The sequence below is a fragment of the Microchirus variegatus genome (genome assembly GCF_963457635.1).
Source record: "Microchirus variegatus genome assembly, chromosome: 9".
In the NCBI taxonomy this organism is placed as follows: Eukaryota; Metazoa; Chordata; class Actinopteri; order Pleuronectiformes; family Soleidae; genus Microchirus; species Microchirus variegatus.
This window is the reverse complement of record NC_139810.1, coordinates 15,148,754-15,160,442: the sequence shown is the minus strand read 5'-3', so window position 1 is coordinate 15,160,442 and position 11,689 is coordinate 15,148,754. Positions and strand designations below refer to the sequence as shown.

Genomic DNA, 11,689 nt, shown 5'->3' with positions numbered 1-11,689 from the left:
TCATCAGGATGTGATTTAAGTATCCTTTCGGGAAGTGTGTCTGAAGAACAAGCTTGACACAAACTTCCTTCAGTGATTGATATTGATCTACCAGGAATTCGAGGGGCAAAAATATGAAAAGTGAGCCACTGATCAAATCCCGAGCTAAGCAAAATCAACAAAAAAGACGAGGCACTTCTTCCTGCTCGGATGTTATGCTGGAAAACGCCTTGAGCACATAAAGTTTATAGAAATATATGATGAGATTTGAGGCAGTTCCTGAACAAGCACAATAAATAGAGGTGTGACAGCCCCATACACCATCAGTATCCAGCAGTAAGCTGAGACAAGCTCTTCTGAAACCATGCTGCACATCAGACTCAGCACCGCTCTGCGTGAGTACACAGCTAGAAAAGCAACTTCTGGCACTTTTAAAAACCTCTTAATGGTCTTGGTTCTTCTCTCTCTGATTTGCTTTCAATTAATCCACCCTCAGGTCTTCTTGTTACCTTTTTCATGATTTCAGAATTGAGAACAAAGATCCGCAGTGAGCTGTCTCTGTTTTATAACAGCCCACGACTGTGGAACAGAGTGTTGAAGCTTTTAAAAGCTCACTGTAGAACTGCCTAACTGTAAACTGTATACGATCATTTAAAATGATAGGGCAGGAAAAATAGTGTCTATACCTTCTTCTTATCAACACATTAGAACATAAGGTTGTTAACATTTTAATTGTATCTTATGTGTGTCATGACCCTGGACTTATTATTTCAACTGCTTCAAACTTAACCACGATTATTATAGTTAATGAAATCGAAATAAGGAAAACTGAAATTGAAAAATAACATTTTTGTTCACTGAAATAAAATTTAAGAAGGAATTGTGTGTTTATGAAACTGACAGATTGTCTTGAAAATGTCCTGTGTTTTTGTCTTCGTACATTGATGTCATGCATAATACTTTTTGGTTCACATGAAATGTATTTATTGTTTCTCTGCCAGCAATTTTGGAAGGTTTTATTTGAGACAGCATTTTCATCTATTTATAATCAAATGTTTTTTTTAATTTGTTTTTGTTTACAATGTGGGACACAAGGGGATGCAAGTTAGCATAACATTAGTTATGTCGTTAATTGGGTTGAGTTGGTTCATTTAAATGAATCAAACCTGAATCTTGTCTTATAGTTTTTAGTTATTTTAATTTTAAAGATTGAGCTCCTGAGACTCCTGACTCACAAGCAAAGTGATGTGTCTCACGAGGGTTATTTACTATTATTAATGTTATGTCCATGTGTGTCTTTACCCTGTTAGCTATTTCATTTGTTCCTTTCACACTAACTTTATCCAACCTCAGCAGTATGCTGCACATTTTCTTGTCGACTGTCATAATCGAGTCAGTGATGGTTGTTAATTTATCCTAATACATTTTAAACATGGCATATTTTGTCGACGCAATACCTATCACCCAACCCTATAACTTTCCCTACAAACTTATTAAAAGTACCTGATTTTGTATATTCTACATATATATTTTAATATATAACCATGAACTTAAGCCAGTGCTTAATTTTAGTTAAATCTTGTACAGAAACCAGCAGCAATTCAAACCACCTTCTTAAACTGCATTATCTTGTTGAGTGATGCAGTGTCACTCAAAAAAAACAGAGTCATTGTTAATGTTGGCATTTAATGTTTCTTTTCCAGTGCTGGCAACATCATGTGTGCTCTGGACAGCAGGTAAACATCTGAGGCTGTTTGCATTTCCTGTAACTCCAGATGCAGTTTGTACCTTGGATGCACTTCATTTTGTTCTTTCATATCTTATTTTAATAGTTTCCATGGAGACGGTTACCACCTGTGAGGGCAGCGATGTCCAGCGCCTCAGCTGTGGTATGACTGAACTTTCTCAATCATTGTGTCTACATTAATTAGGCTGTCAGTGATTGTAAAATAGAACTACTAATTTCCTACTTCCACCCGTGACTCTGCTGAAGTCTACAGATTCCTTCCATTTCCTATGTTTCGAATCTGACAGAAACACAGACGGTGGAGTGATTAAAATCCCTAACAGTCATGCAGCATATAACTAATGTAACATAATTTTTCTCGACTAAGACCAGAGGCAGAATAATGACATAATCAACAACAAAAAACATGAAAAGTCACTGCAGCTTTAAAGATCACTTCACCCCACAAAGTGGGAGTGAAGTATTGTTTTTGGTGGCTCTGTTTCTGTCTGTTTATTTGTGCTTCCACATTTGCACTTGCAAATATGACCAACAGAGGCCGCCAGAGGCTTGTTGTGTGAATGGGTTGAAGTCTGCCATCTCTGATTGCCTTGTTTTTTATGTATCTGTTGAGTCTGATTGCAATGAACTTCAATTGATTTATTGATGAAAACACTTCTTTATGGGGTCCTGGTCCTTATTTTCTCCTCTGGTGTGATAACAGACGTTGGGGTGATCAGAGTGCACACAGCACTGTACGGACGTGCAGATAAGGTGACCTGCAGTGCGGGCAGACCTCCACAACAGCTTTCCAACACACAATGCTCTCAAGAGGGCACAGTAGATTCCCTCAAGAGGAGGTATACTTTATGTTTATAACAACCAAATCAGTGATGTTTGTCTCATCCCTGCAACCAGCGACACAAAACCATCCATACATCCTTTGTCTATCATTATCCTCCACATGAGGGTCATTGGGCTATTGGAGCCAATCACAGCTGACATAGGGTGAAAGGCGGGGTCACACACTGTGCAGGTCGCCAGTCCATCACAGAGTCAACATATATACAACCATTCACTCACGCACACAAAAAGCACCACTTTACTTTAACACACAGTGACGTTATCAGTCATTTAATAAAAGGGTGACTTTGATTTTAGTAGTTTTTGCAGCATATATATGATTTCTTTATTTCATGTGATTTTGCTTGGTGTCCTTCTCAAAGGTGTGATGGCAAGAAGGTGTGCGAGATAAACACAAATGTTGTTCGTACCTCTGATCCCTGCCCTGGAATCTTCAAATATCTGCAGACCGAATACTTCTGCCTCCCAGCAAGTCAGTCACACTCCTACCATCAAAAAACTGTAGATGCAAATGTGTTGTGATGGTTTTGTCTAACGGGATTCCTGTTACTTTGACAGATCATGTCATCACATGTGAGGGTTCTTCAGCACGTTTGTCCTGTGGTAAGACAGTGGTGTCCTTGTATTTGGTTCATTTCATCAAAAACAGTTCAACATATCTGACCTTTATTAAATTAACTGTTTTTTTGTTTGTTTGTTTTTTTGTTCCTTTTTGTCAGATGAAGGACAAGTAATATCTGTGTATGGGGCTGACTATGGACGTCGTGACCAGACAACCTGCTCTTTTAAACGACCTCAATCTCAACTTTCAAAAGTTGACTGCTCCAGCCCCACTAACATTGTTGCAACAAGGTAACAAATATAAAATAATATCATAATATAGTGTGATTAACGACGACTTGAAGCGACTTTGTTGCTGGCAGGGGAAGATCAGATAACCTCAAAGTTTTTTTTATCATAACAAATTAATTCCAAGCCCCACATTATGTCCAAAAATGTACACCACCGTGTGGTTGTATGCCTCTGTTGACCAATGCAGTTTCAGTCTGTCATGTTTGACCACCTAAATCTAATCTGTAAGTTTCAGTAAACACTTAGCCAAATTTGTAAGGATTCTCTCACAGCTTGTGGTCTTGAACTGGACGTCTGCACTACACTGAAATCAATTGAGCTCATCTTTGGATGTAATTTAGCTACTTCTGGCCGCATTAGGAACAGTGGAGACACTGTGTCCTGATCAAAATGTCACTTTACCATATCACTTCATCACTTTACTTTGTTTGCACTATGCTGATATCATTAGTCACCTTATCACTGTTTATCACTTTCAACATGTGCTCACCATATTTAGTTGTACTTATTTTATTTCCGTGCGTACTGCTGTATATTATATATACCTACGTTGACTGTGATTCTTTTTTGGATTCTTTTTTGTGGCATTGTTGCATTTAAGTTACTGTTGTAAGTTACTGTTTTTCCTTCTGTTTGGCACTTTGTTGCATTGTCTTATTTGTTTATTTTACTTTTATTTTTATTTTATTTTTTTTGTTTTATTTTTATTTTATTTTATTTTATTTTTATTATTATTTTTATTTTATTTTATTTTATTTAACGTTTCTTTTAACTCTTGTACATCTACACTTTTACCTCCCAATTGTTGCACAATAATTTCCCTCGGGATAAATAAAGCATCTTGAATCTTGAATCTTGAATCTTGAATTTAATGTGTTTGTGGTGACTTTTTCTGTGGCGTCACATTGCAGAAGGGAAGGTGATGAGTTAAGTTGTAAAGCTTTATTGGAAACAGCTCAGATCTGAGGAGAACTGAGACAATGCCGAACATGAACAGTTGGGCATCCTCTGTCATTCTGCCTGTGAATCCCAGAGTTATAGTCTAAGGATTTGGAGAAAAGGGGGAGAGGGCAGAGGCGTCAGGTCAAGATGTCTGGTGCCTTCCTCTGCTGATACATAGAGTCGACGTTGGGGAGGACTGCATAGATGAGATATTGGTCCTTTGTCCCAGTTAGGTAAGGTTCAACGAAGATATAATGAGGAAGACAAAATATGGGTGCCAGGGCTACACAGAGTTGCAGCTGCCCTTTGCCTGAGTTTGTTAGGCTTATGCTTTTAGGAATGTGAGTTGAAGAAGCTGAATAATATGTTTTTCTCTTACATTTACACTCTTCTTACTCTGCATTTACAGCTGTGATGGGGAAAACAGCTGTACTGTCGTAGCTACAAACTCGGTGTTTACAGATCCCTGTGTTGGCACCTACAAGTACCTGGAGGTGGCTTATGTGTGTAATTGTAAGTACATATGTCTGATATGTAATTCAACAGAAAAAAAGAACAGTCTGGAAAGAGAAGACAGAATAATTTTGTTTTTTCTCTTGCAGATCCTTATGGATTTTAGTGTCGACGTGGTCGTCTTGTCACAATAAACATACAGTGAACACAATATGTCTGTTTGTGATTTTGTCCATTGGTGACCGATTATATCAGAATGCATATATAAGATATATAAGATATATTAGGAACTCATGATGTCCATTCATGAGTTTCTAATTATGTCTTATATATGACGCTGGTTACAGCCCAGTGGCTTAGCACAGCCGCTTCAACCAGGCGCAAACCAGGTGCAATGTTGGGCCATAACACTGGGGGCAAAGGCGGGGGGGCGTGTTATGTGTATCATCAATATGTCCATGAAGTGTGTGTGTGTGTGTGTGTGCGTGCGTGCGTGCGTGTGCGTGTGCGTGTTCCTGGAGTGACTGTAGACTTCGCCAAAATGTCAATGTGATAACACAGCAGTTGCTATGGACACGACTCGATTACAGCAGACTATCAGGCAACAACTGTGTGGGGGGGGGGACGAGACGTGACACGGGAGCTTCTCTCAGCCTTGAAACTTCTTCTACTATCGGCTGGTCGGCCGATAGCAGGTGGGGGGATGTGCCGAAATGAAGATGGATGAATTCAGAGTAGAGCAAGGGAACACAATGCCAATTATCATTCCTTTTAATTGTCCATCCTGGTTCTCAACCTAATCACTTCATCATGCAGAACAGTGAGTTTCTCCGAGATGTAATCCACATTGCGATTTAGTTCAGAAGTCCCCACAGTCTGAGCACCCACTGCTCTGCCCACCTCGTTGAGTAAGATAGGCAGCTTTTGGGCTCCTTGAATGGCTGCCATCTCTTTAATTCAGTCCTTCTCAAATAGTGGGGCACGGTGTGATGCCAAGAGGGACCCCGTGGAACATGCTGTTTTTGCCCTACAAGAATAAAGTGTAATTGCACATCCTCATCCACAAATTGATGCACTTTAAATCTTTTCTGTTACAGACTAAAAAACAATGTTAATAAAGTTATTATTTGTTGTAAGTTGATCTATATTTAGTTTTCTTTGATGCTAATAAGCATACATTGTTATGCAGAGGTGTCCTTATAACAATTTTATAGACAAATTATACTATTTATAGCCGTGGGGGAGAGTGGGAGGGGGGGCACAAAATGTTTTCTTCATCCTGAGGGGGCATAACATAAAATAATTGAGAAGCACTGCTCTAATTTAAAGGGGCAGTTCCCCTGAACAAGCACAATAAAAAGAGGTGTGACACCACCCATACACCACCGGTATCCAGCAGTAAGCTGAGACAAGCTCTTCTGAAACCATGCTGCACATCAGACTCAGCACCGCTCTGCGTGAGTACACAGCTAGAAAAGCTACTTCTGACACTTTTTAAAAGCTCTTACTGGTCTTGATCCTTCTCGCTCTGATTTGCTTTGAAATTATCCGCCCTGGAGAACCCTCAGGTCTTCTCGTCAATGATTTCAAAATTTAGAACAAAGATCCACAGTGAGCTGTCTCTGTTTTATAACAGCCCACGAGTGTTGACACTTTTAAAAGCTCACTCCAGAACTGCCTAACTGTAAACTGTAGACCAGGGGTCACCAACGTGGTGCCCGCGGGCGCCTGGTAGCCCGCGGGCAGCCAATACGGTGCCCGCGGGCTCACTTCACTTCACCTCACTTGCATGTATCCGTATGATCGCTCAGTAAAATATCTTTGATATTGTTTATAAAAACTGGTAATCGTTAGGAGTAAGCACTGGAATGAATGTGTATGCAGTTGAATGCATAATATTAATCATTTAAATGGTAAACAAAAAAAAAAATATTATATGGTAGCCCTCCATATTATTTTTTACCCTTAAGGTAGCTCTCTGTCTCAAAAACGTTGGTGACCCCTGCTGTAGACGATCATTTAAAAAAATGCTCAGGCAGGAAAAACAGTGTGTCTACCTTCTTCATTTTCATTTCTGTGCTTTGTGAATGTGTGTATGATGATGAACACAGAGGTCCATGTAATACAGGTGTTGGAAGCAATTTATATTTTGAAATCAATCCGGGACCTTGACGTTGTTGAAATGGTGGCGCTTTAAAGATATTTGTTTCTTTTCCAGTGCTGGCAACATCATGTGTGCTCTGGACAGCAGGTAAACATCTGAGGCTGTTTGCATTTCCTGTAACTCCAGATGCAGTTTGTACTTAGGATACACTTCATTTTGTTTTTTCATATCTTATTTTAATAGTTTCCATGGAGATGGTTACCACCTGTGAGGGCAACGATGTCCAGCGCCTCAGCTGTGGTATGACTGAACTTTCTCAATCATTGTGTCTACATTAATTAGGCCGTCAGTGATTGTAAAATAGAGCTACTAATTTCCTTCTTAAGCCCATGATTCTTCTGAAGTCAACAGATTCCTCTCATTTCTCAACTCTGACAGAAACACAGACGGTGGAGTGATTTAAATCCATGACAGTCAGCCGTCATTATATAAAGCTGGACACATGCTGTGCAAAGAGTAGAAGGAGGCAGTAATGCAACATTTAGAATACCAGCTGCTGTAAAACACCTACTAACCATTATGTTCTTGCTGTGTCACCAAAGTGGTTCGAACAGAACTTTTACTGTACACCGTACTCGTAATTTCTCTCAACAAAAGACCAAAGGCAGAATAATAATATAACAACAAAAAACACAAAAAGTCACTGCAGCTTTAAAGATCACATCATTTTTTTATGTATCCATTGAGCCTGATTGAAATGAACTTCAATTGATTTCTTGATGAAAACACTTCTTTATGAGGGCCTGGTCCTTATTTTGTCTTGAGACTGTGATCGCTCGTGATGGTTCGACAGGGACACATGTACGGCCGTGCATGTAGCCTGTTGACTGCCTTGAGATGAACTGCAGCCTTATGCTATTGTTGCTGCGACGTCCAAAATGTCGAAAGTTAACATGAAAAAAAAAAAAAAAAAAAAAAGAAGTAATAAAATTGTATGGGTAATGGGGGCGGGACTAGATAAGCTTTGCTTCTCCCGCTGTCCCTTTCGGTCATGTGTATGAATATAAATGATGATGTATGCAGATGTTGATTACTTGTCATGCCCGAAATAAACGATTCGTTCATTCATTCATTCATTCATTCATTCATTCATTTTCTCCTCTGGTGTGATAACAGACGTTGGGGTGATCAAAGTGCACACAGCACTGTACGGACGTGCAGATACGATATGCAGTGCGGGCAGACCTCCACAACAGCTTTCCAACACAGAATGCTCTAAAGATGGCATAATAGATGTCATCAAGATGAGGTATACTTTTTTATAACAACCAAATCAGTCATGTTTGTCTCATCCCTGCAACCAGCGACAGAAAACCATCCATACATCCTTTGTCCATCATTATCCTCCACAGGAGTGTCATTGGGCTATTGGAGTCAATCACAGCTGACATAGGGTAAAAGGGGTGGTCACCCTGGACAGGTCGCCAGTCCATCACAGAGTCAACATATATACAACCATTCACTCACACACACAAAAAAAAAGCACCACTTTACTTTTGTTGGTCAGAACAAAAAACAAACACACAGTATTATCAGTCTTTTTTTTCTTCTTTTTTTTTTTCAAAAGGCTGATGTTTCATTTTAGTAGTTTTTGCAGCATATATATGATTTCTTTATTTCATGTGATTTTGCTTGGTGTCATTCTCAAAGGTGTGATGGCAAGAAGGTGTGCGAGATGAACACAAAAGTTTTTCATAATCCTGATCCCTGTCATGGAATCTACAAATATCTGCAGACCACATACAGCTGCCTCCCAGAAAGTCAGTCACACTCCTGCCATCAAAAACTGTAGATGCAAATATGTTGTGATGGTTTTGTCTAATGGGATTCCTGTTACTTTGACAGATCATGTCATCGCATGTGAGGGTTCTACAGTACGTTTTTGCTGTGGTAAGACAGTGGTGCCATTATGTTTGGTTCATTTCCTCAAAAACAGTTCAACATATTTGACCTTTATTAAATTAACTCTGTTTTTTTTTTCTTTATTTTCTTCCTTTTTGTCAGATGAAGGACAAGTAATATCTGTGTATGGAGCCGACTTTGGACGTCGTGACCAGACGATCTGCTCTTTTGAACGACCTGAATCTCAACTTTCAAAAGTTGACTGCTCCAGCCCCACTAACATTGTTGCAACAAGGTAACAAATATAAAATAATATCATAATATAGTGTGATGAACGACGACTTGAAGTGACTTTGTTGCTGGCAGGGGAAGATCAGATAACCTCAAAGTTTTTTTAATCATAACAAATTAATTCCAAGCACCAATTATGTCCAAAAATGTACACCACTATGTGGTTGTATGCCTCTGCTGACCAACGTCTGTCATGTTTGACCACCTAAATGTAATCGGTCAGTTTCAGTAAACACTTAGCCAAATTTGTAAGGATTCTCTCACAGCTTTCTGAAGAAGTGGTCTTGAACTGGACGTCTGCACTACACTGAAATCTATTGAGTTCATCTTTGGATGTAATTTAATGTGTTTGTGGTGACTTTTTCTGTGGCGTCACATTGCAGAAGGGAAGGTGATGAGTTAAGTTGTAAAGCTTTATTGGAAACAGCTCAGATCTGAGGAGAACTGAGACGATGCCGAACATGAACAAGGAGATGTTAACAGTTGGGCATCCTCTGCCATTCTGCCTGTGAATCCCAGAGTTATGGTCTAAGGATTTGGAGAAAAGGGGGAGAGGGCAGAGGCGTCAGGTCAAGATGTCTGGTGCCTTCCTCTGCTGATACATAGAGTCGACGTTGGGGAGGACTGCATAGATGAGATATTGGTCCTTTGTCCCAGTTAGGTTAGGTTCAACAAAGATATAATGAGGAAGACACATTATGGGTGCCAGGGCTACACAGAGTTGCAGCTGCCCTTTTCCTGAGTGTGTTAGGCTTATGCATTTAAGAATGTGAGTTGCTAATTTAAAGAAGGCTGAATAATAAGCTTTTCTCTTACATTTACAATCTTGTTTCTCTGCATTTACAGCTGTGATGGAAAAAACAGCTGTATTGTCGAAGCAAAAAACTCAGTGTTTGGAGATCCCTGTTATGGCACCTACAAGTACCTGGAGCTGGATTACGTGTGTTCGTAAGTACCTGTGTCTGATATGTAATTCAACAGAAAAAAAGTACTGTGTGGAAAGAGAAGACGGAATAATTTTGTTTTATCTCTTGCAGATCCTGAGTGATTGTGATGTCGATGTGATCGTCTTGTCACAATAAACATACAGTGAACACAATATGTCTGTTTGTGATTTTGTCCATTGGTGACTGATTATATCAGAATACATGTATAAGAAAAAAACATGAATGGTCATTTATGGGCAGTGTGGCCTGTCAGTCTGTCAGATGCATGACTCTTACCACTGACATCTCCAAATCAGGGTTACTGTTATAACCCGTAACCCTAACCCACAGACACTAAATAGCATATACAACAAATATTATGAGCTTGAATGAGCTAAAAATCCTTGTTTTTTCTGAGATTTATATGCATACATATATATTTTTTGGAAACCTGTTTTGTTCAACACCAGTAATAGGTATTTTTCTGTTCAAACTGTTGTTGAGTCATTCTTTTAAGTCCACATCCAGTGTTGGTTCAGCCTGATAGTACAAACTGGCCAAACATGGCTCAGACTCTGACCCCATTCGAAGCATTATCCAGCTGCAGAGAACTTGGATACATCATCAACTCAGCCTTCTGATAGCTTTGGAGCTGGATCATAAATTCAAACATTTTTTATGTATAGTGGAAAAGAAATTGATCCAAATATCCTATGTCCTCAAAAACCCCTGAATGGCTTCACTGCATTGTGGCTGTCAGTGATTGATATTGATCTACCAGGAAGTCGAGGGGCAAAAAAATTAAAAGTGAGCCACTGATCAAATCCCGAGTCAAGCAAAATAAAAATAAAAGACGAGGCACTTCTTCCTGCTAGATGTTGTGCTGGAAAACGCTTTGAACACGTAAAGTTCACGGAAATATATGATGAGGTTTGAGGCAGTTCCTGAACAAGCACAATAAATAGAGGTGTGACAGCCCCATACACCATCAGTATCCAGCAGTAAGCTGAGACGAGCTCTCCTGAAACCATGCTGCACATCAGACTCAGCACCACTCTGCGTGAGTACACAGCTAGAAAAGCAACTTCTGACACTTTTTAAAACCTCTTAATGGTCTTGGTTCTTCTCTCTCTGATTTGCTTTGAAATAATCAGCCCTGGAGAACCATCAGGTCTTACCTTTTTCATGATTTCAGAATTGAGAACAATGATACACAGTGAGCTGTCTCTGTTTTATAACAGCCCACGACTGTGGAACAGAGTGTTGAAACTTTTAAAAGCTCACTCTCGAACTGCCTTTGTGTAAACTGTCAACAATCATTTAAAAAATGATAGGGCAGAAAAAATAGTGTGTAAACCTTCTTAATTTTCATTTCTGTGCTTTGTGAATGTGTGTATGATGATGAACACAGAGGTCCATGTAATACAGATGTTGGAAGCAATTTATATTTTAAAACTCTCGTTGACCCTGGACCTTGACCTTGTTGAAATGGTGTTTTAATGATTCTTGTTTTCTTTTCCAGTGCTGGCAACATCATGTGTGCTCTGGACAGCAGGTAAACATCTGAGGCTGTTTGCATTTCCTGTAACTCCAGATGCAGTTTGTACCTTGGATACACTTCATGTTCTTCTTTCATATGTTATTTTAATA

At 39.4% G+C, this 11,689-nt stretch overlaps 1 protein-coding gene across 1 annotated transcript; it reads left to right on the top strand.

The window, feature by feature from the left end:
• Positions 1–312: 312 nt before the first annotated feature.
• On the top strand, positions 313–11,598 carry LOC310932135 (rhamnose-binding lectin; the record flags this gene model as incomplete). Its single annotated transcript, XM_083895428.1, has 14 exons — positions 313–374; positions 1,683–1,715; positions 1,812–1,868; positions 2,430–2,565; positions 2,932–3,041; positions 3,128–3,172; positions 3,289–3,421; positions 4,773–4,876; positions 7,164–7,220; positions 8,097–8,229; positions 8,631–8,740; positions 8,985–9,117; positions 9,960–10,061; positions 11,562–11,598. The coding sequence occupies exons 1-14, from the start codon at positions 344–346 to the stop codon at positions 11,596–11,598; spliced, it is 1,221 nt and encodes a 406-aa protein (XP_083751554.1). The 5' UTR covers positions 313–343.
• Between the last annotated feature and the right edge of the window lie 91 nt (positions 11,599–11,689).